Below are 27,564 nucleotides of genomic sequence, written 5' to 3'. Positions count from 1 at the left end.
CCACAATCCTCAGTACCAAACAGGAAATAGTTGAGCGCGTGTAAAGGCATGGCGGCCAGTGCAGTGAAAATGAGCAGGTCTTCAAAAGACTCCAGTAGCAGCGATGATGAACAGTTGAAACGGTGTCAAGAAGCAGTTTGGGTTGGACAGAAATATTGGACTAATGGTAATTTGTTTTGTCTAAATATTCCTTTTGCCAGTGGAAATGTGTACAACACGACGTAGGCTTGCTTACTAAGTCATTCCGTGATGTATGTTGTTTAGCAACTCAGAATATTGTCTGCAATTCAAAATGTTATCAGCATTATCTTTCATGTTTTTTTTCGACATTTCTCAGTTTTGGATCTGCCTATTTCTTTCCTAGGAAATGGCAAAACAAAACAATCAAAACGGTAAGTTCTTTATAAATATTCATCCTTAATAAACTGAATTTAATACACACTTTCTGTAACGACACAATATCTAATACTCCCCCGATGAAGACAAAATCGTATAAATATTCATAATTCAAGAGGAATTTACAGGTACCGTCGTAATACAGTCAATTCTGTCTAGATGGTAGGGCGCCCGCTTTGAGACTGGGAGGTCGCTGGTTCGCGCCTCGGCCGAGTCATACTTAAGACTTATAACATTGGTAAAAATGGCGGCGCCCTCTGTTGGCTGCGGCTGCATCGGCTCGCTACAACGGGTCAGGTGTATCGACATTTCGTTCTTACAAAGAATAACAATACAAAGGAAATTATTATTATTATTATTATTAAAATGCGCAAAGCTAAGAAATCACGTTTTCCCACCAACAGTTTTTTTTTCTGGGGGTGATTTATTATGAACATAGTAATACTTACTCATACCTGTCAACCTCCAGGGCTACATGCCCTTACAAAATGTTGTATTTTCCCTTACAAAATACCAAATAATCTTACACCATATTATTTTTTTCAAACGTGTTTAGTTATGTTGTTTTACATATTATATTGTATATATGTTTCGTTATATCATATATATTGTTAATTAACATTTTGTTGTGAGATACTGAGTTGCTCGACATGAATGAGGTTTATTATAAAAAAGTTTCAAAAATTAAGTAGCTTGGACGTTAACCGTAGAATAAAAAAATACATGCAAATATAAGTAGAATAATACATTTTCTTATTCAAATTATTAGCTCATTTTCTGCATTAAATTATTGTTGGTAATATACTGATTAAAGGGATGACAACAGACCTGGCTTTTTTTCATTTTCTCTTCTTATACTTCCCTTTTTTTTTAAACTTCTTTATACAACATAATAATTCGTAATATAATGCATCAAAGCGAGTGAGGTTCTCTTTAATGAATTGACCCGAAAAAGCCAGTTCTCTAAAAAGAGACTGACTTCCTTTCACTACATAACTACCACATGAAATCCGAGGCGGCAGACGCATGCGCACAGTATTATCAAACGGCTCGCTTCGTTTGCAATGAAAAAAACCGATACCGAGATAGCGGCGAACTTGTTTGACTTGATTGATTTGCCGTTTTGACAAATTTGCATCTTTCCGTACAGATTTTCTTGAACGTCGTACACGTTTTTAAATGCATAATAAACGTACTTTGTACTGCAAAACCATACAGGTTGACAGGTATGCTTACTATGTGTACACAGCATTGAGGGTTTTTGAAACCCATCGTTTTGCATTGTATGTCGAGTATCATGGATTCTCGTCGTTTATCTATATTAAATATTCTTACCAGGAGTGCAGGGCACTTGTCACGCTTTTTTGGGTCATTTTTGGTGCCAAGATTACACATTTGTTCCCATCGCTTCATTTCTCAAAAAACTTTTAAGTTTTGCAAGATGTAGATCTACTACATGTCTGCTTCTGTCCGATCACGGAAACAATCTAATCAGCATGCGCATGCCAACTATCAATACATTTACAATAATTTTTAAACAATGGCTGAATAAAATGACATTTAATGAAATAAAGAATTTTAATAAGGTAGGATAAATATGTTATCTTATTCTGAATATGATTGTTTAAAACCAATAAAGTCGTATACTTCGACAGGTATTTGTTGTATTGCATCTCAGGGTTGCGATCAGAGTACTGTACACTATGTAAAGATTGTTTTTGTAATACTGTCATTGTGGTAAAGTTTTGCAGTTGCAGATCATGAACATGATGGCAACGAGCTCCAGGTCACCCAGGGTTTTCAAACTCATGTGGCCAAAAAATTGGGAACACTTCTTGACAGGTGACCAAAATGTTATTTTAACTTTCAACTGATGAATGTTTTTATAAATGTTTAAATCCCTACGTGTTTGACCTAGTCGATTGACAGAAATCCAGCCTAAGATATTGATCTGTAAGACTGTGTCAAAAGATGATGATGAAGGTAAACTCATTCCCTTGTCATTCTAGTAGTTTTTTTTAATGTTGGTTTGTTCAGTTAAAATCATATATTTTATTCTTTCAGGGTTTCTCTTGTTCTCTACATCAGTCCCACAACATCTAGCAGAGGACCCCCCTGCTCCTGTTCAAAGAAAGCCTATTGCAAGTTCAAGGTTTGGATATGTTTTGCGCTGTAACAATGTATTTTATTGCCTTAATCTCATATAAATTCAAAGAACCTCCTGTCAGAAAGCTTAGAGCAGTGCAGGTTTGCAAAGACAACTGCATCAGTGCATGTGGCAAATTATGTAATTTTGTCAAGTTTCGTCCGAGGCAAGAACTCATTGCTGGCAGACTTCCACGATGGGCATGAGAGGGAATCTGTGTGTTTGAAAAAGGCCACTTTAGTAGTAGAATGTACTTTTATGGATTTTGTGGAATGCGAGTGACCAATAATGACAGTTTTCTTGAAAGAAATTCAACAGAAAGTTAGGTGAGCTAGCTGAATGCAGCAAACCCTTAAAGAGGAATGTCCCAAAGTTATTTGAAAATTGTATTCTACCTTATCTTCTGGACCTTAAGGCGCACTGGGTTTTGAGGCGCACAATCCAAACCAGTGTTAAAAAAGATACTTTTTAGATATAAGGTGCTCTTCACTAGAGGTAAAATAGGGCCTAAAAGTTCCAGCCCAACCGGTCTGCAGGTACTCAAGCCCAAACCAGCCCAAGTCCGACAAATTAACTTGATTTGAGGGACCGAGCCCAAAGCAAACCTGAATTTTCATATTTTATTTGTGAGGACTCGGGAGGAGGAGGAGGGATGCTCATCCAAGCGCGCAGATGTACAGTGCCTTGCGCGTAAGGGGGGCGGAGTCCATTTTGCGGATTCTCCACAAAGATAAAGAAACAAAGAACAATGACGAGTGTATAATAATAAAAAAAAAGTCAGCGAAAGGGAGGCTGGACCAAACCTGAACGCAACGATTGGCATGCTAGGTCTGACCCGAATTTCAGGTCGGGCTTAAGATCTTACCTCTACTTTGGACTATCAGGCATATGAAAACTACTGTAAGAGCAACGGTTTTATCACAAGAATCATCAGAACATTTAAAAAACTTAATTCATAGAACGTAATTACATTATAATTAAATCTAATATTACAACTCAAATGAATTAATTCATTAATTCTTCCCGTATGTTGTAGTTATACATTTCCAATTCTACGGACCATATTTTCCGGTCTATTGGGTGTACTGGATTGTAAGGTGCCTTTTCGAAATTTCTGGTAAGTTTGGGGTTTTAGGTGTGTCTTGTGTTCCGAAAAATACGATAATTCATAAACAAAACTTGTGACTTTTTCTTCCACCTTTCACTCAGCACAGGCTGCATATATTTATATAATAAAAATGAAAATGTACGAAAACTTTTTTTTAAACGGATGAATGATAATAACAAATATGGCAACATAAGAAGTTAATGTTAACTGATGTTAAATAAAAAACGGAATTAAATTAAAAGTGTTATAACCCCGTCGCAAAATAATGTCACAAATTAGAGAGGTGTTATTGTTTAGGTATATGTGTATTTAAATTTTGTTAACTTTCCACTTGAACTAGGATGGTCAAACATTGACTATCTATTTTCATTTCATTGATACAACTTGTATGATTCTGTCATCATTCATCTCAGTTTATTTTTGTCATTTATCTTATCCTAACATTTAAAACTATCACTGTCGTAAGAAGAGTAATACAGAGACCCCTAGCTACTTTGCGCTTTGGTTGTCGCTAGTTCACTCCTTTGAGAAATATAAACACATTTTTAAATAAAGGTCAACAAAACATATCCAACGCATGCTTCCCCCACCACCGAGGAACGTTTCAGGCAGCCAAGATTGGCCATTAGATTAGAAAATTAAAAAAAACACAAATTTAAAATATGTCGTGTTAATCTTCAAGATCCAACAGTTTTCAATTTGTTCTCTCCCTCTCTCTGTTGGAATTTCTTATATGAATGTGGGCCAAAACAAAAGAAAAACATCAACTAATTAAAATGCGCAGTAGTGATACTCTAACTCAAACTGTTTTCAATTTGTTCTCTCTCTCTCAGTCTGCAAGTCTCTTTGATGAGGGTGCACCAAAAAACAGCACAAAACCAACACCTGATTTAAATTGAGCAGTTTTTATTTGTCCTTGCTCGCTCTCTCATTGAGCCATTCGGCTTTAATGAAAGCATCCACCTCCTCCCACAAAAAACGACTAATTTAAAAGAAGTGTTTATCTTTAAAATTGTTTATTTTTCATTTCTTTCCTCTTTTCTTTCTCACTTAGTAAACTGGCTTTAATGAATATGCCCCCAAAAAGGTGTAACGCTTCTTCGCGGATTGTCACCTTTCGCGGGTGGTTCTGCTCCTCATTAACCGGAAAACCACAGATGGATCACTGTGATACGGTTCTCTTTTTATTTATTTATTTCTTGCCTCCTTGCCTGTGCTCCATCATGGAGGCAACAGTGTGGCTTATTTGGTTGACTGTTTTTCCTAAGGAAAAGAAAGGTATATTTTAAAATTATTCTGTACAGGGTTCCCGCGGATCCTCTAAAAGTCTTGATATGCATGACATTTATTATTTTAAAAAATGTCTTTAAAATGTCTTAAATTCAATTTTTGGAAGTTTTAAAAATGTAAACATTTTATTAAGATTTATATTTTTTTGAACTAAAAAGATTTAGTAACAATTATGATTTTTTTTTTCTGGATAATTCTCCGATTTACTTTCATGGCAACATTGTGTGACCACAATGACAGAAATATCAAAACCATGATGTGGTTTCAATCGGGCCTTTCAGACCAGACGCATGTCTAAGGTCCACCCACAATACATACGGCAACTTCGGACGGAGTAGTCTACTTTGGACCATAGGAAAGTGTAAATATAATGAGAAGTGCCTGTCCGCCGAACGTTTTTCGTCAGGGCTAAAAGTTATGCCAGGGTATGTGTACGAGGCTCGAAGTATTGTGTGGAAGAAATATTTGCGTTTTTTTTATTTTTCAATTGTATTTTTTGTCAACTTGGTGCAGGGTTCATTGAAGTTACCTGCTGTATGGCCATGGATTAACCCACAGAACTAAACAATAGCAATAAAGTGCAAATTTTTCAATATTTCAGCCAAATAGAGGAAAGGTTTTGTTCTGCATTTAAGATGGATTTGAGGTCAGAGGACATTCAAACTTTTATGTTCGTTGACAGCAAAAGAACATTCAGCAGAAATAAGGGATGCATGGGAACAGGCAGTCATTGGGAGTTTACTATCTGTGCAGGGTTCATTAATTTGTTGAACTTTCACTTTAGTCAGGTTAACGATCATACTTTAGAAGGCACCTGCAACATATTTTTAAGCAGAGGACCTGAGACAAAGCAAATGGAGGAATGAGTCTTCAATAAATCTGCAGTAGGATGCCATTATTCTTAGGGAGGTGGTATTTAGTTGGGGTATTGTACTATAGAGAAGGAACAAGCTTGCCTTTTCCTGCTTCTTAATGCAACAATACTCTTTCTGGTCTAGAGACAGCGATAGTGAGATGGAAGCGACGCTGAAGGAAGCTGCTGTGTCATTAAACGATTTCTTACCATCATCATCACTCGTTTCCTCCACGATGGCTGCAGGAGCAGATTCCTGCTCAGAAAACGGAAAGGAAAAATTGGCTGTGCCAGAAGAGGACTGTGTTGCAAAGAAAAGGAAAAAAAAGAAGAGAAAGCGGCGGGCGGAAACTGAAGGAAGCAGAACTCTGGATTGTAAAGGATATCTAAACGACGAAGAGAACAAGGGTTCAAAGCTGGAACGCCACAAAGTCAAACGGAAAAAGAAAGTGGCAGAAAGTGATTAATGGGACTGTCATGAAAATGCTTTTTTTTAATGTGTATAAAGGTTAAACATGAAAAAACATTCAAGAAACCAATCTCATGTTTACAGTCATAAACACACGAGGGTAAAATCATGCTGTTTAATACAGTTTCCCAGTTTGTCACAACAGATGCTAAGCATAAAATTTCTTCGGACCATAAAAAGTCTTTAAATAAAACAAATTTGTTATAGAATCTGGCCATTTATTCTGTCTAAAAAGCAAATGATCTCCAACACAATACTTGTCTGTGTCACAACTAAATTGTATAAGTTTTTAAAACCTAAACTTCTTTCGGCCCTTTCCTCAGCAAACAGGTCCTCGGTCACGTTGGTGCTGGGCAGACATTGCTGGAGCTGTGCATTATTGTGCTGGAGAGACCATTTGTGTTGGAATGTAAGAGCTAATGTCTGTTGGTGAAGGAGACAGCAGATGAGACTGGTGACTTTCGGTTGTCTGGGACGCTGAGTACATTTCTGGGCTCTGGCTTGGTGCTGTTGACAAAACATTTGTCTTTAATCAGTCTAACAATTTTTTTTACATGCATGTCATGATCACAGTGTTAATAGAAAATTAATTATGCGAACCTTAGTTCCAATAGTGTGTAAAGCTAAGAGGAAACGACACATTAGAAATGAATGTGTTTCTAGAACGCAATTTTCTTTGTAACAAGTACTGCAACATGTTATTAATAAAGTATTGTAACTCCTCTGTCGTTACTATATGATGCATTACTGCGTAATTCCAGTTTTGTCATATTTTTAAATTTTTACAGTATCGGCCCGGTATTGCAGTACCTCCGGAAACGGTGCATTCGCAATGATCGCAGCAAGGCTTTAGGGCTAGGACCTTAGCTTGGCCTTTTGGCTGAGAGTAAGTGTCCCGGCTCCTAGGCTTTGTAGCGTATTATGAACTGACCGATAACGGATAATGAATAACGAAGATAGAACTATAACCCTTAAAAATCCCCCCCCCCCCACTCATTAAAAGTAAATAATGAGTTCGATGTCCTCTGATTGCTGAATACTTCTACACCATTCACGCTATCATCTACAGCAGTGTTTTCAAACCAGTGTGCTGCAAAAATTGCCCTATTTAGCTTTGCAAAAGCAAGCCATTGGTCACTTTGCTTTCATCCAATGATGACCTGGGTAATTCTAACATTCGTCCATATAAGTAGGTGGCAGAAGACTACATTTTTCTTTTTAATATACAAATAATCTACTTATGAGTTATGGGGTGGCAGTGTAGGCAGTGGCTCAGGAGGCTAGAGCGCTCGTCTTGGGATCAAGGGATTCCAGTTCAAATCCCGGCTTGTCCGTGTTACATGTCGAAGTGTCCTCGGGTAAGACACTGTACCCCTTATACCCCCAATAAGCAGGTTAGCGCCTTACATGGCTGCAAGGCCGCTATTGGGAAATGTGGAGCACATTGTAAAGCGCTTTGGGGAGTCATTGACTTGAAAAGCGCTATATAAATGCAGCTCATTTCATTTTCATTTCATATGAGTTTGCACAGTATATTTAATAACTTATTTTGTTTGATGTAACTGTTTGAGATTGTACTGCAAAAAAAGTACAAATACATCAAATAAAGATCTTGCACATTTTGAAAAACATTAATCATTATTTTTACTTTTAAAAAATAGAACGTAGTAAAGAAAATGTTCATTCCTGGATAATTTGTGCCAATTTTAAGTGTTTTTTTTTTGTTAATTATCTAGAAAATAAATGTAATATTTAGTAAAAACAAACAGGTTAAAAATGTGAAATCGAAAATTACAGCAAAAATAAAACAAAATATAAAAACCTGTATTTACTCCGGAGCCCTGCTGACCACAATTTGTATATTAAAAAAAACCTTTATGAATTTAGCTACAGGATTATTTAAGTTTAAAAATAGAACATGGATATAGGTAATTCCTTTGTAGTGTTTTTGATGATGGTGTGCCTCGAGATTTCGTCATGAAAAAAATTGTGTCTGCTCCAAAAAGGTTGGAAAACACTGACCTACAGTACCTTGGATTTGCCAACAATGTTTTCTTGAATGGTGGGCATGTTTTTATTTCCCTTGAGTGAACAACTGAGTATACCACATATACTCGCATTCATGCCAAATTTATAACTATAAAATACTGAAATCAGGAGGTCAAGTTTATGCGCATGTTTGGTTTCGTGTCATCAATAGCGAATGGTGTGGGGAGGAAGATATGGCTTTTGTGGAAACAACAGATCAATGGGGAAAACTTTATCACAGAATTTATGGTAAAAGTGTGCTGGATTTCTGTATTTGTAGGCCTATTTGTAAATTCGTTTTTCCAATGCACTACACCTTAAAAGAACAAAAAAAGTCTGGGACAGTACCTAAAACTGGAAAAGTAGATCTTTCAATGTTTTGAAGCCCAAAAACAAAATGGATATGAGTGTCTCGGCTTAGTGTTCTTTTGCACGCTTTTAATATTGCTCAAGCCAAGAATACAAAGGGTTCACGTCTTCCACAGGTTGGTGTACACGTTTTCTTCTATTTCTTTTATTATTTGGCCGTTATAAAGCAGTTTTAAGAGATTGCCTTCGATAAGAGCATATGTATTAACTAGTAACTTGTTACATTCTGAGTAATGCACAATTTTTGGTGTCTGTAATCTGGGGAAATAACTGAATTACGTTTTAAATCAAGTAACTAACAACCGGTACTGTTTTTTTAGTAACACGCGCAACACTGATTTTACCACAGACCAGGAACAGCTGATAAGGTGAATGGAAAAGTAGTGCATGATAATTGAATTTTCATAAACCTTGTAATGCTTCAGCTGTATTGCAGACATATTTTAGGTTGTGTCAAGAAAATATTTGTTACATTAGCATTTGGTGTTGTGTGCATACCCGGTCCAGGTGTGTGAGCCTGCAGGTGCAGAGAATTTTCATGTAGTGAAGGATCTGTTTGCTCCTCAGGATCTGTTGTTAGAATCTGACAATCAAAGAAAATTGAAACATTCCAATAAATTGCTATCAGGATTTTTTGAACTTTTAAAGTGACACTGACCACTAGATGCCACTGCATTGTGTCGTGCTACAAAGCACAAGGGGAAAATACAAACTACGAAAACTCAAAATGACCAAACCACCATTTCTTTTGCCTAGCCTTTCATAAGATTTTTGTTTTTTGGGGGGCACCCGTAGCAACAAAATGCCTGATAATCATGTCAGTTCCCTCTAGGTGAGGCACATGTAAGACAAATACAATATTTTTGACCAGCAAGTATTTTAAAAACACAAGTTTTTATGATAGTCCGTGTTTTATTTTGTTTTTTGCTTGTAGGATGAGTCAACCCAATTCAGGGGGCTGCAAATCAGGGGTCTGCAACGTGGTGTTTGTGGGCACCATGGTGTCCCCTAAACACAGCGGAGGTGTCTACGGACCTGTTCTGAAAATAGTTCACCAGTGCTGGGTCATTGTTATCTTCTCATAAAATTATGCGTTGGGGGTTGAGTCTTTTCAACCCTACTTCCAAAAAATAACCTGGTAATAACACAGTAATAAAATGATAAGTTGTTATTTTAGAAATGCATATCAAACTGGGTGCCCTTTGCACTAATTAGTAACAGAAAGTAGCTCTCAGCTTGAAAAAAAATTGGAGACCCCTGCTTTAAATAATCACGGCAACATAAAAAGAACAATGAGATAAGATCGTAAAAGCGTAAAAATCTTGATCAGGGCGTCTCTAGTTTTAATGGATGAATAGAAATAGATTTCTAAAACCTATATGAGGGTTAAGTAAATTACCTGTCTGACAGATGTGAGGCTGGTTAGTGTCCCCAGACTGCTGCTGTCGGTGATGACCATGGCCTGAGACAGCAGACTGGATGAAGGGTACTGAGGGGAATCAGTCTTGCTATACACTACAAGTAAGAGTAGATTTAAGTCACGTTTCCCACAAACTATGCTGCAATTCAGCTTGCTGCTGCTGCTCCCTTACTGTGACTTGGCAGCATAAATGGACTGGCACCCATGTGACTCTGGAGCTGCTGAGGCATCGGCTGCTGAGCGTGAAGCTGCTGCTGGAATGAGATCGGCTGCAGAGTCGTGAAACCGCCTCCCATGTTGTTTATAACTGGCACTGTTTGAGGCTGTGTTGAAGCCAGGCCTGAAAATCAACAGATGTGTGTCAACTAGCACAGCAGTCAATATTAATTTAAGCAGCATTAACATAAACGCACGAGTGTGAAAAATGTATACATAAATGCTTTGAATCTTTCTAACAAGTTGTCTTGGTTGATTAAAGACTTTGGTGTAGCAGCAGGAGACTCATTATTGCGTATGTTTTCCTATCGGGCTGAAAACTTGTTAAATTAGGAAAAATATACCTCATAATTAATCATCTGCTGCTATATTAAAATATTCAATCAGTACAAAGCTACTTGTTAGAAAGATATCAAGCATTTATGTATTAGGATTTCTGTCGCTCTAGTGCATACAATATATGATAATGTGATTTTTACAATGACTTAATGACTGCTGTGCAAGTTGATTGAGATTGACAGCTGCGGACAGAGCCCATAAAGGAGTGTGTTAAACGCAGCAAAATATGTTACATTTCTTAGACATTTCCCCGCTCATTCTGCTAAGACTGCAAACGTACTACATAGGGACAGTGGGAATCTAGTTCAATCATTGATGCGGGTCACTAATTAGATGACGAGGCATTTGGCTACCAAAGGGCATCATAGCTATTGTCACAGTTTACTCACGCTACTTTACATTGTTTTTACTTTGACATCTAGAGCCTTTGGCATAAATTGATGCCTTGTTTTAGTTAGTTAGATTGCCCTGGTCCGCACCAGTTCTAAGCCAGCTACTGGGCGCTGGCTTAGTCGAACGACCGGGGACATGCTGCCGCGGTAACACAAGGCTCCAAATGGCACCACAGCTAGGGCCCAGCTTGTTTCTGCCACGCCCACCCCAAAAAAATAAAGCAGCGCCCTATTTAAAGCTGCAGTGTTTAAAATGTGGCAGCACAGCGGCTGGGTGGTGCGGAGGTCAGCGGTTCAATTCCAGCCTCCCCGAGTAGAGTTTGCATTTTGTCCCTGTGCCTGCGCGGGTTTCCTCTGGGCACTCCGGTTTCTTCCAGCATTCCAAAAGCATGCATGTCATGTTGAGTGAGTAAGCTGTCTGTCGCTGTGTACCCTGCTACTGGCTGGCAACCAGTTGAGGGTGCCCCCTACCCACTGCACAAAATTGCTGGAATGGGCTCCAGCACCCCTGCGACCCTAGAGAGGACAGGCGGTGCAGATAATGAAGGATGTTAAAAATGTAAAAAAAATGATAGCAGCTTTTAGGAAGGAATGTAAGTAAATAAAAAGGTTGTTTCTTATTTCAAATGTACCAATGAGAAGAGAAGACTCTCCTAGGCTCATGACGCTGGGTAATGAGGCCATGATGAGGCCTTGCGAGGATGCAGGGGATGAGGAAAAACTGTGCAGGGAGGTCAGAGTGCTTACAGGTGGTAGTGGGCCTCCGCTGGAAACCTAAAACCAGAAGACAACAAGATCAATTTGGTGAACAATATCACTGGCGGGCAGTGTTGGGACCAAAAGGTCACAAAGGGAACGTGTTCCTGAAATGCAATTACTTTTCTTGGGGTACTGTATTGTGTTATTAATAAAATTTTGTAACTTCAATGTCTGTTACTATGTAGTGTGTTACAGCATCAGTCTACTAGCCCCTAAATGCAGGTGATGACTTTCAACTGCTGAAGGATCCTGATCATTCAGGTTCCCTCTTATAAGCCTCAATTCACAGGCAATGTTCCCTGAAGGGTTGTCATGTTTATATTTACATACAAAGTACAACTAAATGCAGTTATGGCAGGCAGAAAGTACAAGACCGCTGTATTTCCCCTCATGGAGATATTCTCCATACCGTGTATAAGATTCTAAGAGGGATTTCACGGTTCCCTTAACCGCCTGGGTCGTCGAGGCACCACTCAGATTGTAACTCCGAAAAGCTTTCTCCGCTGCTGTTCCTGGTCTGTTTTTGGGTTGTGGCAAAGTTGGCACCAGTAAATTCCTTGATGTTATAGGCCCAGTACTTTTTCTGTCTTCCTCTCTTCCTGACCTCTTGGACTGTGCCTTGGAGAATGATCTTTGCCAGTCCTGATGATGACGTAACCATACCACTGCAGTTTTCGTCTGTGCACGGTTGACAACAGTTCTTCGTGGGGTCCAATGTGCCAACTGATGGTTCTGCAAACTGTTTATTGTGTCACATGGGCTGTGTAGCTGATGCCTAGAAGTTTCCTAAAGCAGCACATCCCCATGGCCTTGATTTTTCCTTCCAGCTTTGTAGTGAAAGTCAATGTTTTAGCACGCGTGGAGGAAGATATAAGAAACCAGCTTGCATGAGTCCGATCTTTTACTGCTATGTTCTCAAGACAAATACTCAAATCAGGGTTTCAGTCTATGAGCGCATATTTGGTTGTGTGTCACCGTGAACGGATGTCCAGCATGTGGGGAGAAGGCGTGGCTTATAGGAGAACAACAAACCAACAGGAAATCTACGGGGCAAACGTAAGAGCAGAATTTACGGGAAAAGTGTGCAGAAATTTGGGGCTTTTTACTTGTATTTTTTTGTTGTTGCAGTAAAACCGTGCCAGGAGGGAAAAAAAAACAAATGTCTTGTAGTGTACCCAGAAATGCAAAAGAGGAGCGCAGAGATAAAGTGGAAATGGAATTTTCCAGGTAAGTGTTCATTTACAAGCTCTCAAGATTGTACAAGTCCAGAAATGTGAAGGATTCACTGCTTCCACAGGTTGGTCTAGACATTTTCTTCTATTTATTTTATTTTGTGGCTATTCTAAAATGTTTTAGTGGATTGGCTTCAATGTCAGTATACACAGTAATTTGTAACTAGCGCTACTTTTTGGACTTGGTGATCTGACAGATAATTGAGTTACTTTTTCAATGAAGTAACTCTTAAGTAATTACTATTTTCAGTAACACGCCCAACAGTGCCAGGGGCTGCATAGGAGAGTCCCTCACGAGTTTGGGATGGTGGCTCTCGAGGAGTGTGTGGCTCGGCTCCAGCTGGACAGGACTGGCCACAAGACGGCCCACACTTTCCCCTGCGCCACCTCTGGCGGAGGACAGGGTATCACATTGCATTTGATGGCTGTATTTGACACCTAGTATAAAAGTGAAAAATCGAACACTTTTTGTCAATATTGTAAGAAAAGACCATGACAAAAACGCACTTATGGAATTTAAATATTTTAAGACTATTACTGAGCTCTGGACTTGAAGAAAGAGTAGGGTTGGAAGAAGAAACCGAGTGGCTGGTGAAAGGCCCGTCAAGAGCCAATTTGTGACGGAAGGCTTCCTCTTTTCGGCGGTTGGCAAACCAGTTGTACACCCTGACCTCTGTGACCAGGTTGGAGCCCAGGCCAGCTAGCTGTGAAGGTGACACCCCTCTCTGCAAACACTCTGCTCTGTTAGGAGTAGAAAAAAAGTCTAGCACATTGATGAACTTTATACAGGATGCATTCACGTGCATTGACTTCCACAATAATTGAGATTTTAAATTAAGCGTTTTTTTGTGATTATTTTTTACTCGTGACTGCTTCCTCAGGCTCAAAGCGTTACTGCAGCCTGTGTTTTAAAGCTCTATGGATCGACCCTTTCATTTATTTGTAAAGATTGTGACCTATCTGGTGGTTGGGGATTAGCCTGGAGGCAAAAGAGTACTTGCCCTGGTTAGAAGTCAGAGAAAAAGAACGCTGTCATACCTGCTAGTGGTTGTCATTTTGTGTGTTTGTGTGCCAGAATGGGAGAAAATATGCTAGTGATCTTAAACTCAAGTTTTACAGGATCCTAGCGGACACTCTTGATCAATGTTCCCTCTAAGATGCGCACTTGTGCATTTGCGTACTGACCAGACCTTCGTAGCGCAGAAGAAAATCCATCCAGCACATAAAAATCAGGGCTCAAACTTGAAAAAAAATAACTACCTAGAAAATTCGGCCAGAATTAGTGTATTATGGTAAAAAAAAAACGCGGTTTTCCCCTGTGTGTTTTAAACATGGCATTTTGAAGTCAATATCAACACGAGATTGAATAAATTAAAATAAGCGTGCATGAGAGCTGGAGAGAGGAGGATGGGGGTAATGGAGGAGCTTGTCCCCGCAGTGGAAGAGGTGGATGCGGTTTGTACGAAACTTTTAAGTAAGTTTCTGCCTTTACACAGTGTTTTAAATATGCTTTCTGCCTGATCAAGGCTATAAAATTTTTTTTTTGCTTCTCTTATGCTTGTCAAAAGTCAGAGGCGTTTGACTGTTCACATTAACATGAAAAACATTCTGTTTTTCTTGGGTTATCGGTTGCAGGTGTTACATTTAAATAATTTTCAAATATCGCGAGTCAATCTTTTTGCCTACACCACTTCCACCAACAAAAGTGTGAATAAGTACAGTTCTGTATTGTGCAACCGACTTATGAATCCATAAAACTTTATTATTATGTTATAAAATATACTTTTTCAAAAGGGAAATCTCATGTAAAATCACGTTTACGGCCATACCACCTGCACAACTGATCTCGGGAACCTAAGAACGGTCAGGCTTGATTAGTACTCTGGGACAGAGGTGGGTAGTAACTAAGTGCATTTCTCATCTCCCATCTCATTAGCTACACCGCTTATCCTCAGTAGGGTCGGGGGGGTGCTGGAGCCCATCCCAGCAATCATCGGGCAGTGGGCAGGGGACACCCTGAACTGGTTGCCAGCCAATCGCAGGGCACATGGGGACAGACAACTCACTCGCTCAACCACACCTAGGGACAATTTGGACCAGCCAATTCACCTGACATGCATGTTTTTACTCCGTTACATTTACTTGAGTAAGTTTGGGTTTTTTTTGTACTTCTAGGAGTATTTTTAAATCCCTATACTTATACTTGAGTACATTTGTGAGAATAAAACGGTACATTTACTCCGCTATATTAGGTAACAGAGGTCGTTACTTCGTTCCTTAATAAATCCCCTCCATGTAAGAAGTCTTTATTATGACCGAGACCTACGCCAGACTCTAGCCAATCAAACGTAGCAGCCTCGTCACGTGACCATATTCAATTACAGCGTGGAAGATCGAAAATGTCGCTGAGCAATACCGACTATGAAAACACAGGAGAGGGGATAAAAATTGTTCAAACCTCAATATGATAAAATGCAATTGTGAATGTATTTAATTGCTGTTAAAAGTGTCGATAAAAACTAATATTGTTGGGATATGATATAATAAAATTGTGTGTTTAATTGCTGTTAAAAATGTCGGAAAAAAATTGTTAAAACGTCATATTGTCAGATATAACAAATTGTGAATATGCTTAATTGCTGTTAAAATTGTTGAGAAAAATTGTTCAAACATCACATTGTTTATTTGCTGTTAATAGTGTCAATAAAATTGTTCAAACCAAAAAAATCCCTGGCCCTTACGTCAAAAGTATTTTCCCCTTAAAAAGGGTGCCAAACACCATCTACAATATGCAATGTCTCCTTTGTTCGAGTTAATGGGCTAGCAGCTAGCTTGTTGTTTTGCTTGCAGAGCCTGTCAAGACAAGATTGTGGCTTTCAATGTGATGTTTGGTGCTTCATGTGTTTAATTTATTTATTTGATCTTTCCTATTTTTATTTTGTTTATCAAATCACTTGAATTTACGTTGATCATTTTAATCTACTTATAAATTAAATTATGTTTTTGTTGATTGGATGGACTTTGATAATTCGATGATCTGATTGGTTGTTTTAAAAAATCAATAAATATGACGTTGCTACAATTACTCAGTACTTGAGTAATTTTTTCACCAAGTGCTTTTTTACTTTTACCCAAGTATTTGGATGGCTACTTTTACTTCTACTTGAGTAATATTATTTTGAAGAAACTGTACTTTTACTTGAGTACATTTTTTGTCTACTCTACCTATGTTTGGGATCTTAGGACCATCAGTTTTAAATATTATTAATATATTGCTACTCTCGGGTATTGTTCCTGTAGCCTTCAAGTCTGCCGTCATTAAACCCACGCTTAGGCGACCTAACCTTGACCCAGAAAGCCTAGGTAATTATAGGCCAGTGTCAAATCTGCCATTTTTTGCAAAATTACTTGAAAAGGTCGTTGCACAGCACATAAATGACTTCATGTCAGAAAATAACCTCTTTGAAACTGTCCAGTCAGCATTTCGGGCAAATCACTCTACTGAGACAGCCCTGGCTAAAGTAACCAATGATCTCCTTTTAGCAATAGATTCCGGTGCCTCGTCAATGTTACTGCTGCTGGATCTCAGCGCTGCTTTTGATACTGTCGACCACAACATATTACTGGTTCATCTAGAACGCATTGGTATCTCAGGAACTGTACTCTCGTGGTTTAGGTCCTACCTGGCAGACAGGATGCAATGTGTTAACTATGGCAATCTGACCTCTAAACAATCTAATGTCCCCTGTGGTGTGCCTCAAGGCTCTGTACTTGGCCCCCCTCTTTTTAGTATTTATATGATCCCGCTTGGTGACATTATCCGCAAGTATAATATTAGTTTCCATTGCTATGCAGATGACACTCAACTGTATGTGCCACTGGAAACAACTGGACATTTAAGTTGTAGAAATCTGGAGGCTTGCCTTACTGAGATTCAAAGATGGATGTCACTAAATTTTTTACGCCTTAACCCAGAAAAAAACTGAAATGTTGATTATTGGTCCAGCTCACTGTTGTCAGTTGTTTTCAAACACTACCCTGAACCTAGACAAATGTAATATCACCCATGGTGACTCGGTCAAAAACCCAGGTGTTATATTTGATCCTAATCTGTCGTTTTAGTTACACGTGAAAAATATTACTAGAATAGCTTTCTACCACCTCCGTAATATTGCGAGGATTCATTCGATGCTGTCCCACTCAGATGCAGAGGTTTTAATTTGTGCGTTTATTACTTTTCCGCTTGATTACTGTAATGTATTGCTTTCTGGTCTCTCGATGTCTAGCATTAAAAGTTTGCAGCTGGTTCAGAATGCGGCAGCTAGACTTTTGACTAAGACCAAAAAGTTTGAGCATATTACTCCTGTATTGGCCAACATGCACTGGCTCCCAGTCCACTTAAGATGTGACTTTAAGGTTCTCTTATTAACATATACATGTTTGCAGGGGCTTGCACGCTCTTATCGCTCTGATTTGATTTCCCCCTTTGTTCCTGCACGGAGTCTGCGCTCGGAAAATGCCGGTCTACTTGTGACTCCGAGAGCCAAGATGTCTGCAGGCTCGAGAGCGTTCTCCATCCGGGCCCCGGTGTTATGGAACGCCCTGCCTCCGGAGATAAGATCTGCAACCTCAGGGGAAGTTTTTGAATCGAGGCTTAAGACACACTTCTATTCCAAAGCTTATGATTGATGCCCACCTCATATTCTGTATTGTCCTGTCTTTTTCCGACTAACTGCCTGGCTGATACGAAGGAGAAGGATGATTGGAGATGAGTCAGCGGACAAGCGTCTGACCTGAAGCATGTTAACCCCTGCATTTACCAGCTGGCAGAGATGGCAAGCTGCGTCGTGGCCGTTATAGACTTTGGTATCATGCTCTTTCCAGACATTTTCAACATCTTACCTAGTGTTTACTATTCTGTGTACAGTAATGCTAATGCTAATTGTGATTCACCTTGGTCAATCCTGGAAGGGGGTTTCTCTTTTCTCCTCACACTGAGGTTTTTGAGTTGTTCCTTGCCCGCATGCTGGTTTAAGATCAGGTAATTGTGTCATTGTAATCCTGTGCAGTCCTTTGAGACATTTTTTGTGATTAAGAGCTATATAAATAAATGTGACTTGACCCACATCTGCTCTGGAAACACCAGTTGATATAGATGGGTCATTTGGCGACAGCTCTGACTGTAGCCCCCAGCGAGAGTTATAAAGCACACCGGACTTCAACATTGTCCCGTGTAGTGTGCAACATAAAAATGCTTTTAGATAAAATTGTAATATTGCTAAGTAATCATTGTTTTTACAAAATATACCTGTAATTTAATTACATGTTTTTTTTATTTGAGTGCAACAAAATACAATTAAAAAAAATTCGTTTCCCGATTACGCAACGCCGTACATGTATTCCCAAGCCTGATTATACTGTCCAGAAATCCTTACTGTTTATTTACGCTTTAAAAATTGTGGTTTTGCATATACAAGAATCTGACTATGGCTAGCTATACTTAGTATAGTACAGTATAGTATACTGCAGTGATTTTCAACCACTGTGCCGCGACACACTAGAGTGCCGTGAGAGATCGTCAGGTGTGCTGTGAGAAATTATATAATGTCACTTTTTAAAATTTAAAATTTTACAAAACATGAATCATTTTCTGCAAATATTGTGTCATTGTCAAGTGTCTGTGCTGTAAAAACTGGGGGTATTATAAATTATATTATAATTAAACATACTGTTCAGTGTCATTTTATAACATTTTTGGCTAGTGGTGTTCCACAAAATGTTTCCAATGTAAAAAACATGCACGCCCTGGCTCAAAAAAGGTTGAAAAACACTGGTATACTGAATGTGAAGGCAGTTGGATGACTCTTCATGCAGTGCTGAATGTGAATAGGGAAAAACAACATGCCCTTACTGAAAGCAGATGCAAAGACACAATCAAGTAGATATACGATGCATGAAAAGACTTTTGAGTCCCACCTGTTGCACTCCTCCACTAAGCTTTCCCTCTCCTCCTTACTGGGGTTTTTCTGTCGCTCGTAGGCGTGGAAAAGGATTTGCAGAGAAGCAGGACCCCATTTGAACCGGTTCCTCCGACCTCTCCTGGAGTCCTCGCCAGGCTCCTCCATTGCCGTGAGGCCATGTTTGGCATTAGTGAATTCTAGCAAGTTATTGTCACAAAGTTTTATACCGTCCACTCTGAGGAATTTTCGAGGCTCATCAAATGACAGCTAGTGTATCTTTTATACTCACGCTGGCTGATTTCGCACTGCTTCTTGACATACCAGCTGTAGAGTGCAGCTCTTTTCTGGTTCTTCATTGGCGTGCCTTTGTTGAGATGCTGAGAGAGGTGCGATTGGTTGAGGCCTGTGGACTCCACCACTTCTCTTTGAGGAAGATTGTGTTGCTGCATGTAGCTTTTCACCATCTTTGCAACATGCCACGGGTCTTCCCTGTTGGCAGCAGGCAGACAAAACAACCATCTAGTGTAGACTTTCTTTCATTCATTTGTTAACGCTTAACCTGTACAGGATTACTGATGATTTAAAAAAAAAATACGTTGACTTTAGTTGAAGGTTTATTGCTCACTAGTCCATAACAGAACACATTTCCAACAACAATAAAACCTCCATGCATTTTAGTTTCTTTGACTAGCCTGCTATATGTTTTTGTTGGAGAAAACGGACACAAGTATGTGGAGACCATGCAAACTCAAATCAAGACGATTGAATATCAGAATCTCAATAAAAACTACCAAGAATTCAAACATACTTTATTACATCTTCTTATACTGTTGAGCATATCGTCGCTGTCATGTGAAAAAAACAAATCCTCTCAGAAATTTGTCTATACACTATCTAAATGCTCCCTCAATTGTTAGTTAAATACTGTCGTTAATTAATGAGAAATTGTCTTCTAAATCTGTCATGTATTATTTGTATTATTGCTTCCATGTTAAAAAAAAGCATGTTCGGGGGATAACTGTACTTTTTTAACCACATGGAAAAAAATTGGGGGGTGGTTCAACAGTATTCCAGTATTGATGTGATCTGAATCAAATCAATTTGTAACAAGTTTTTGCTCCCTCACCCAAAAAGAAAGAAATCTCAAGCTTAAACGTTATGGTGAAGGGTTAGCGACATATAGAGTTGAATTTGTAAAAGAATATTGTAATTCTTTTCAATCCTAAATGTCTTAAAATGAAAACCCCCAAAAAACCTACAATAAAATGGGAATGTTTTTTTATATTTACAATTTTTCCCAATACTAATAGCGTATAAATAGAGCAACAATATTTCCTCGTCATGTTGCGATATTAACCCTCCTGTCATCTTGAGGTCAAAATGACCCGCAGGCGGCACGGTGGATGATGGGTTAGCGCGCCCGCGGCACAGTTCTAAGGTCATGGGTTCAAGTCCAGCTACCAGCCTTCCTGTGAAGAGTTTGCGAGTTTGCATGTTCTCCCCGTGCTTGTGTGGTTTTCCTCCGGGCACTCCGGTTTTCATTCCAAAAACATGCATGTTAGGTTAATAGGTCGGTCCAAATTGTCCCTATGTGTGAATAAGAGTGAATTGTCTGTCTGGCAACCAGTTGAGGGTGTCCCCTGCCCACAGTCCGAAGACTGCTGAGATGGGCTCCAGCACCCCTGCGACCCTACTGAAGATAGGCAGTGCAGATAATGGATGGATTGAAAATAACCCACCATACCCCTTTTCAAATTTCTTGCCAATTTAGGATATTCAGGTGCGCCTTATAGTCCGGAAATACGGTACATATACAGAGCATATTGATAACTATGTTTGTCATTTGCTTTAGTGTCTTATAAAGTACTTCAAAAAGACTATTTTTTCTTAATGTTTCCAGGAATAACTGGGTATTTTCGCAGAGCAAAACAAACATCAATCTTGCAACTCCCGTCAGATGTGATCATTTGGAAAGAAGTGCCCAGAAGCATTATTGACAGAGAGAGATAAGAGAAAGCACACAAGAGCAAAGTCCATATGCTGCAACGATGAACGGGGAGCATTGAAAGCCTTTTTTCGTCAATACTACAATTTCCCACAAGAAAAATAACATAATTGTCACCACACTAATATTGGTAATTTTATAATCCATGCATCCAGTTCAAAATAACACCATATTTGAGATCAAATTTGTATTGTCAACAGTTGACTTGCAAACGGATTGGAAACAGATTTCATATTGCAAATCATGTATTCAAATTTGGATAGCTCACGTGTCACTATGCAAACACTGACTGGGGGGGACAGCCCTTTTCCATTAATCTTCACCTGCATATGCGTATAGCTTATTTATTAAGAAATGGCCACAGAATAATGATGGCGGTGGGTAATTAGTAACTAGCAAAGGAGGAACCCTCTTTAAATTGGCTTCAGGCGCCAGAGTGAAGTAGACACACATTAAAAGGAGGGAGCTTTTGGGAACAGTGGTCCCAATCTAGGAGTGTTTGCAGGTTATATTTTTGGCTAAAGGGGACAGATTTACATTTAGGAGGAACCAAGATTCGGATCTACTTACTGCAGGAGCCGTTCCACTTCAGCCCTCAGTTTGGCCGCCTCCTCAGGAGGAAGTTTCTCCAAATCTCGAATTATCGGTGGCGGGTAATCCATTTCTCCTTCTTCGGAGCTCTCCCCATCTCCCCTTTCTCCTTTTTCCGCCCCGTTGGCCCTTTCTCGCTCCAGTTCCCCCATGGCGTGGATCAAGACGTCCCGGGACAAGCCTGATTCCAGAAGGGCCCAAACCAGCTGTTCCTGAAGGGCCGTAAGGCGGCTAGGCCTCTGCATTGTTCCTCCGGCCCTATCCTCGCCCTCCATGAGGTCGATTTCTTACCTGCTCCCGCTTTGCAAACAAACTCTGCTCTTGTGTGCAGGTTACACACTCACAGCTTTGGCAGGATGGGCAAAGCTTGGTACTGTCATGTTTGTAATCCCTCTTTCGTTGAGAAAAAAATGAGTTTCTATTTCTTTATGTTTACTTTCCTCTCGATTAATCCTGAGCTGCCTGGTTTTAGCTCTCCACCTGCTGTTAGGCTTTCAAAGGTCAATTTTCTTTTTTTTAACCTTCTTCCTCTTCACCGCCCCCCCCCCCCCCCCCCCCCCCATGACTTGAACTTTGTTCCTTATCTCTCATTCCCCAATGGAGACCAAAGTGCACTTTAACAAACAATTAGGTCAGAAGAAAATAAACAACTGCAAAATGAAAGGCACAACAGATACTCTCTCAATGTAACACTGTCATGTGAAATCCTATTCTTTTATTATTATTTTTTGACCAATAAAGACGTTTTAACACACAAGGGCATTTGTCAAATAACAGTTTGCTATACACGTTAAACGCTGTGGTGGTTGTAGACACGGTTTTCCCATGTTGCAGTTTGTCAACAGTTGAGATGGCAATTTAGAGGCGATCTGTTCTGGTCGTCACTAGAGGGCCCTATTGCGCCTTGTTTCTAAGTGCTTTACACTCACCAGTATTTCTCTTGTTTTGCAGCATCGTGATTTTGTGAGGATAGGCCAAAATATTGAAATGAACGATCAGGGTTGGGTAGGGTTACATTAACTTGATTACTTTCAATTACTTTTGGATTACTCCAATAGCAAATATGCTAATAAATTTTGTGCAGGCTTGGGGAGTAACGGAACACATGGAACGCCAAAAATGATTTTGGCAAGCTGGATTTATTTTCATTTTGTTTCTGTCGCATTTCATGTTAGTTTTGCCGGAGATCAAAGAGATCAAAGCCAGGAGAGAAAGCTTACCACGTGTTGTGAGTCATAATTTTATTCATATTTAGTTTATTTTGTCTTTTATTAGCATATTTGGTATTGGAGTAATCCAAAAGTAATTAAAAGTAATCAAGTTAAAGTAACCCTACCCAACCCTGAGAACGATGTTGGATCAAAAAAACATACAAACATACGTTTGGAGCTGCAAAAAAAGTAGAAGCTTTTTATAGGCTTTATAAAGAAGGCAAAATACAGTGCAGTACATGCTTTGTTTTGCGTTCGCTTTTAATATAGGTGTACGAGGTGTTTTAGCCCCTAATTATGCCTCAGAAGAAAGTCAGTGCAAGCAGCAAACTTGCTACAGGTGAAAAAAGGAAAGCAGTGCGTACAACTATTGCATTTAAGAAAGAAATGATAGCAAAATATGGAGGAGGTGTGCGAGTGTCTGATCTTGCCTGCGCCTTCTGCTGACCACCACAAAGGTAAGAAATCATATTCATAATTCTTTTCTTTATTCTTTTTTTATTTTTACATGTTCATGTTAGCGTAATCTTTCGTGCGGAAGACGTACGATTAGCCTGGGTTAGCTTTATGTTTACGTTAAACATTCAAGGTAAACATTCAGGGTGTTGGAACGGATTAAAACGATTTACATTATTTTTGATGGGAAGAATGATTTCGGTGATCGAACAAACCGGTTTTCGAACAGGGTTCTGGAACGGATTATGGTCGAGAACCGAGGTTCCACTGTATAGAGGAAATATATACAGCACCCCAGTGTCTGGCTGGTTAAAACATATTTTTTTCCATTTCACTTAAAGTGATATAACTCGTAAAATTCTATTATTGTAGCATTTTAGTTAGAATATTTTGCAGGAGGCTTTTTTGACAGGCCGTTTGAACAATTAAATTGTTTTAAATCTTGAGTGTTCTAGCAGTGCTAGGAATCAAATGGACTGAACGACAGTATTTCAAGGCAGTGGAGTACTCCATTTTCAACGCTGCGTTGTTCACATACAGTGTGTGTTTTGTTTTAGTTAGTGTTTTTCATTCTATTTAAGCCTGTACAGTCCTTTATTAAGGAAAATAGTTTTAAAAACATTACAATTATAGGGGGTGCTGGGGTGGATTTGGGGGGTCTTTGAGCACCCCCAAAGACGGGCTGAACATTCCATGTTTTCCCTCATTTGAATAAAAAAGATATTTCACAATATACCGCATTTCTTCTGCCATGATAGACAACTGGGTTTGTTCTTAGCACTATTTTTCTTATTTAAGTAGAATTACAAGTTAATAAAACAGTAAGAAAATATTTAAAATGTGCAACATTGGAAATTGCTTTGCTCTTTTTAACTACTACTTTTACAATCCTAGTAGAACACTTTTCTTGAAATTAAAACGCATCTAATGTCTGTTGTAGCTATTTTTATGATTACATTAGGGATTGTTTACTTATTCAACTAGATAATACAGTAATATAAAAAATAAAAAGATAGTGAAATAAGCTTACTTTTCGGCAAATGGGCTAAGAATCTATTTTTTGAAGTGTATGTTGATGCAATTATAATTTAGGCCAGTCTGCAAGCACTATCTATATACAGTTTTGCCTATCCATCCTTTTTTATTATCTTATTCTCTTATTTTCCTCTTTTGAGTCTTTTTTGCCGTTATACCCTGGAGTGTCAAGCCTAATCTCATCCTTAACAATGTTCACTACTTGGTTATCAATGACATTTCTAAACCAAAATGGTACATTTTATTTAGATTTGTCAAACCACTTTTAAACACATTATGTAATAGTCCAAATGTATAGCAACTATACAATCGCAATTTTATACCAATGTTTGCAACAAAACTGATATATACTTCTAAATTCCTCAAATGACAAATTACTTTCAAAAGATGTTTGAATGCAATGTATTTGCTGTAAAATAAAAATATTGAACCGAACCATGAAAACAGGTTCCAGCTTGTAGAAGTCTGCAATTTTCAAAACGTGTCACTTAAAATTTCGGTTCTGGCCAAAAGTGCCTCAGTCCAGGAACAATAATTTCCAATGTCTTCTGGAGGAAACTGTGTTTTTCTCTGATACATAACAATAGACCTAATAAAATGTCAGAAAAACAGTTTAGCTGCTTTAATCTTATATTTCTATGAGCATTATTTTCTAGAGCAAACATTAATGTCTAATATTTGACCAATGTGTTGTTTTGGTTTCGAGCAAGGGCTAGTGCCAAAGACCACAGCATGGTGGCCTTCTGCGAGATAAACATGGTAACGACCTAAGTGTATAACAGTTTTTGGACCACTGGAAGGCAGTAAATATTACATACTGTCCCTTTAATTAGTTGTGAGACCTCAGATATGTTTGTCTTTAAACTTGGTAATGCAAATCTCCCGTCCATGTTTTAGGCGCTCTGGTCAAATTTGATAAGGCTGTGATTTGCCAAATCGAGATTTCATAACATTTCAGCTCATTCATTGGTTTGCCAAAAGATCGGTTTGAGTGAAAAGCAGCGTGGGATATAAAGAGGGGAACCGGAAGAAGAGAATGCCTTGGAGAGTTAGCAAACCTTTCTCACTCTTTCAGTCTGAACACTCACTATTTAAATAGACCTGTTTCTTGCCTGGACCACCTTATACCATTCTCGGGTTCAGCCCATCAGCACCTTTTTTGTGTGGAGCTCTTATTACCCTACGTACCCCACCCTTGGGAAAATGACATTATACTGTATTTGGAAGGGTAACAGAGCTCTTTCTATCTTTCAGTGACGTGCAACTGGCCTGTAATTAAGTCCTTTTGTTACTTTTACAGAGAATACTCCTCACTGGGAGGAATGAGGGCCTGTGTGTGTTGCCGACACTTCGGGCAGTGTTGTGACGGATTCTTTAGCTTATAGGCTGCGTTTATCAAAACTGGCTTCATGCAGCGCACATGTAGGAGCTTGCATGTTCTGTCTCCAGAGTTGAAAGCAGCTCTGATTAGTAATGAGATGCAATGCACGCAGTCCATTTTTCTTTAGTAAGACTTTGGTGGCAGCTTCTGTGTAATCACTACTAGGGCCCCGTCTCCCTAACCTTCGAGAACCCCCCACCCCCAACATCCTACCCCCACACCACTATTCAACCCCATTGATCATGCATGCAGAAATGTAAGCACCCTCTCATTCATGTCCGAATAGCCCTTGTCCCACTTCCAGAGCTTCATCTGCTGTGAAGAGCAAGGAAGTTAGCCGACTCGACACTGTGAAAAAATAGCAAGACCGTAAAACAAATTTTCTACTTGCAGATCCTTAGTTATACATTTGATGAATATGAAAAAAGACAATATACGCACACATGTTTGACTATTATTAAAAAGCAATTTAGAAATAGATGAATAAAAGGGTAAAAGGGTCCTTCAACATATAAATAAATCTTTAAAATTTGAAGTAAATTTGTAGTAAATTTTTGATCATATAATTAAAATATCAAATGAAAAAAATATTTTATTTAGCGAAAAATGATTTCTTAATCCCTGTTTCAATAAAAGTTTGTTTTTTTTAAAAAAAAAAGACATCGTAGATATCATGGCAAGAGCCGATAGCATATTTTTCATAATTGCTCGCTGCGAGCACAACACGCACGCCATTGTAGACGACAGAGAGGACCTGAGATTATCGATAACAGTTGTTAGCAAGACATTGCCGGGAAACAAAAAAATCCCTCCTTTACTTTGATTTGAGTCCACCCGGTTATGGTGTGATTCACAATGGACACAAACCCCAAACAAGTTTTGGTGAGTTTGTTTCTGTTTTCTCTTTTTAGTTTTAAAAGGTTGCACTGAGAAAACATTGCTCGCGGTATTAGATCATAACCCCCGCGACCCTACTGAGGATAAGCGGTACGGCTAATGAGATGAGATGAGATGAGATTAGATCATAACATTCAAATCAAATTTGAGATTTCCTTTTGATATTTTTATGTTGTTACTTGACTTACCTGTTTTCTGTGCAAATTTACAAGGTATTCTAACTAGCATGGGCTGCAATTAATCGCCCATTTCATGTTCCTTGACATGTAGTCGCAGACGTCTCGATGTTGTCAACATTTATTTTTTAAATAATGAAATGAATGAAATGAAATCTGCATTTATATAGCGCTTTTCAAGTCAAAACTTCCCAAAGCGCTTTACATTGTGCTACATTTCCCAATAGCGGCCGTGCAGCCATGTAAGGCGCTAACCTGCTTATAGGGGGTAATAGGGGTTCAGTGTCTTACCCAAGGACACTTCGACATGTAACACGGAGGAGCCGGGATTCGAACTGCGATCTCTTGATCCCAAGACAAGTGCTCTACCTTATTAGCCATTTTCAAAGGACAGTTTTTTTTGGTTTTTTTTAACCTTCTGGGAAAAGTCTTTGATTCTTTGTACGATTGTAAATGTCAGTGATCTGAGTGGTGAGCTTCCAAAAACCAAAAATCCAACGAGGATCTGATATATCATAGGGCTCTGCATGAAGGTTGAGGTAGGAATTGGATTATTCCTTCAATCTTGATTGTGGACTGCAGCTGCTGAACTTTGAGAAAGCAGGAATACCCATGTATTTGGGATTTTCTGAATTGGGGAAAAATAGTGTTGTCTTTACTTATTTGATGCCCCATCTTGTCATTCATTTGAATTGTCGTTTAAATCCTAGGTGTATTATTGTATGACTTTAATTTCTGACCAGAAAAGAGATTCAGGTTGAATTACAACCATATATTACGACTAATAATCGGTTATCAACCTAAATTACAGTAGTTAACCGGTCATTAAACTCAA

General features: G+C 38.9%; 2 protein-coding genes across 3 annotated transcripts; one reads left to right on the top strand and one right to left on the bottom strand.

Annotated features, from left to right (window-relative positions):
- Positions 1 to 6,994, top strand: c5h12orf43 (chromosome 5 C12orf43 homolog). 2 transcript variants are annotated; one of them, XM_088335536.1, is made up of 6 exons: positions 1 to 166; positions 365 to 392; positions 2,140 to 2,238; positions 2,315 to 2,379; positions 2,461 to 2,548; positions 5,939 to 6,994. In XM_088335536.1, exons 1-6 carry the CDS (start codon positions 49 to 51, stop codon positions 6,258 to 6,260), a joined length of 720 nt encoding a protein of 239 aa, XP_088191662.1. In that variant the 5' UTR covers positions 1 to 48; the 3' UTR covers positions 6,261 to 6,994. The 2 variants fall into 2 exon arrangements, with proteins under 2 accessions (XP_088191662.1, XP_088191663.1); XM_088335537.1 differs by having other exon boundaries at positions 46 to 166; positions 2,154 to 2,238.
- hnf1a (HNF1 homeobox a) lies at positions 5,797 to 22,058 on the bottom strand. Its single transcript, XM_088335535.1, has 10 exons — positions 21,553 to 22,058; positions 19,267 to 19,466; positions 18,994 to 19,174; positions 13,556 to 13,758; positions 13,313 to 13,455; positions 11,659 to 11,800; positions 10,252 to 10,419; positions 10,059 to 10,174; positions 9,158 to 9,242; positions 5,797 to 6,769 (listed from the first exon to the last, which is right to left on the bottom strand). The coding sequence occupies exons 1-10, from the start codon at positions 21,846 to 21,848 to the stop codon at positions 6,639 to 6,641; spliced, it is 1,665 nt and encodes a 554-aa protein (XP_088191661.1). The 5' UTR covers positions 21,849 to 22,058; the 3' UTR covers positions 5,797 to 6,638.
- Positions 22,059 to 27,564: the final 5,506 nt, after the last annotated feature.

Source organism: Urocampus carinirostris, chromosome 5, assembly GCF_059441175.1.
Source record: "Urocampus carinirostris isolate Australia breed hairy pipefish chromosome 5, RoL_Ucar_1.0, whole genome shotgun sequence".
Taxonomy (NCBI): domain Eukaryota; kingdom Metazoa; phylum Chordata; class Actinopteri; order Syngnathiformes; family Syngnathidae; genus Urocampus; species Urocampus carinirostris.
Note: the sequence above shows the minus strand (reverse complement) of the source record. Positions and strands in the feature narration are given on the sequence as shown.

Bases quoted from the DNA above. Each gene is read 5' to 3' on its own strand.
- c5h12orf43 (XM_088335536.1), top strand. From the start codon at position 49: ATGGCGGCCAGTGCAGTGAAAATGAGCAGGTCTTCAAAAGACTCCAGT. The intron at 167-364 runs GTAATTTGTTTT...TTTCTTTCCTAG, and splicing joins ACAGAAATATTGGACTAATG to GAAATGGCAAAACAAAACAA. The intron at 2,380-2,460 runs GTAAACTCATTC...TTATTCTTTCAG, and splicing joins GTCAAAAGATGATGATGAAG to GGTTTCTCTTGTTCTCTACA.
- hnf1a (XM_088335535.1), bottom strand. From the start codon at position 21,848: ATGGAGGGCGAGGATAGGGCCGGAGGAACAATGCAGAGGCCTAGCCGC. The intron at 10,420-11,658 runs GTACATTTGAAA...GTTGATTTTCAG, and splicing joins AGAGTCTTCTCTTCTCATTG to GCCTGGCTTCAACACAGCCT. The intron at 9,243-10,058 runs GTAATTTACTTA...TTTGATTGTCAG, and splicing joins GCCTCACATCTGTCAGACAG to ATTCTAACAACAGATCCTGA.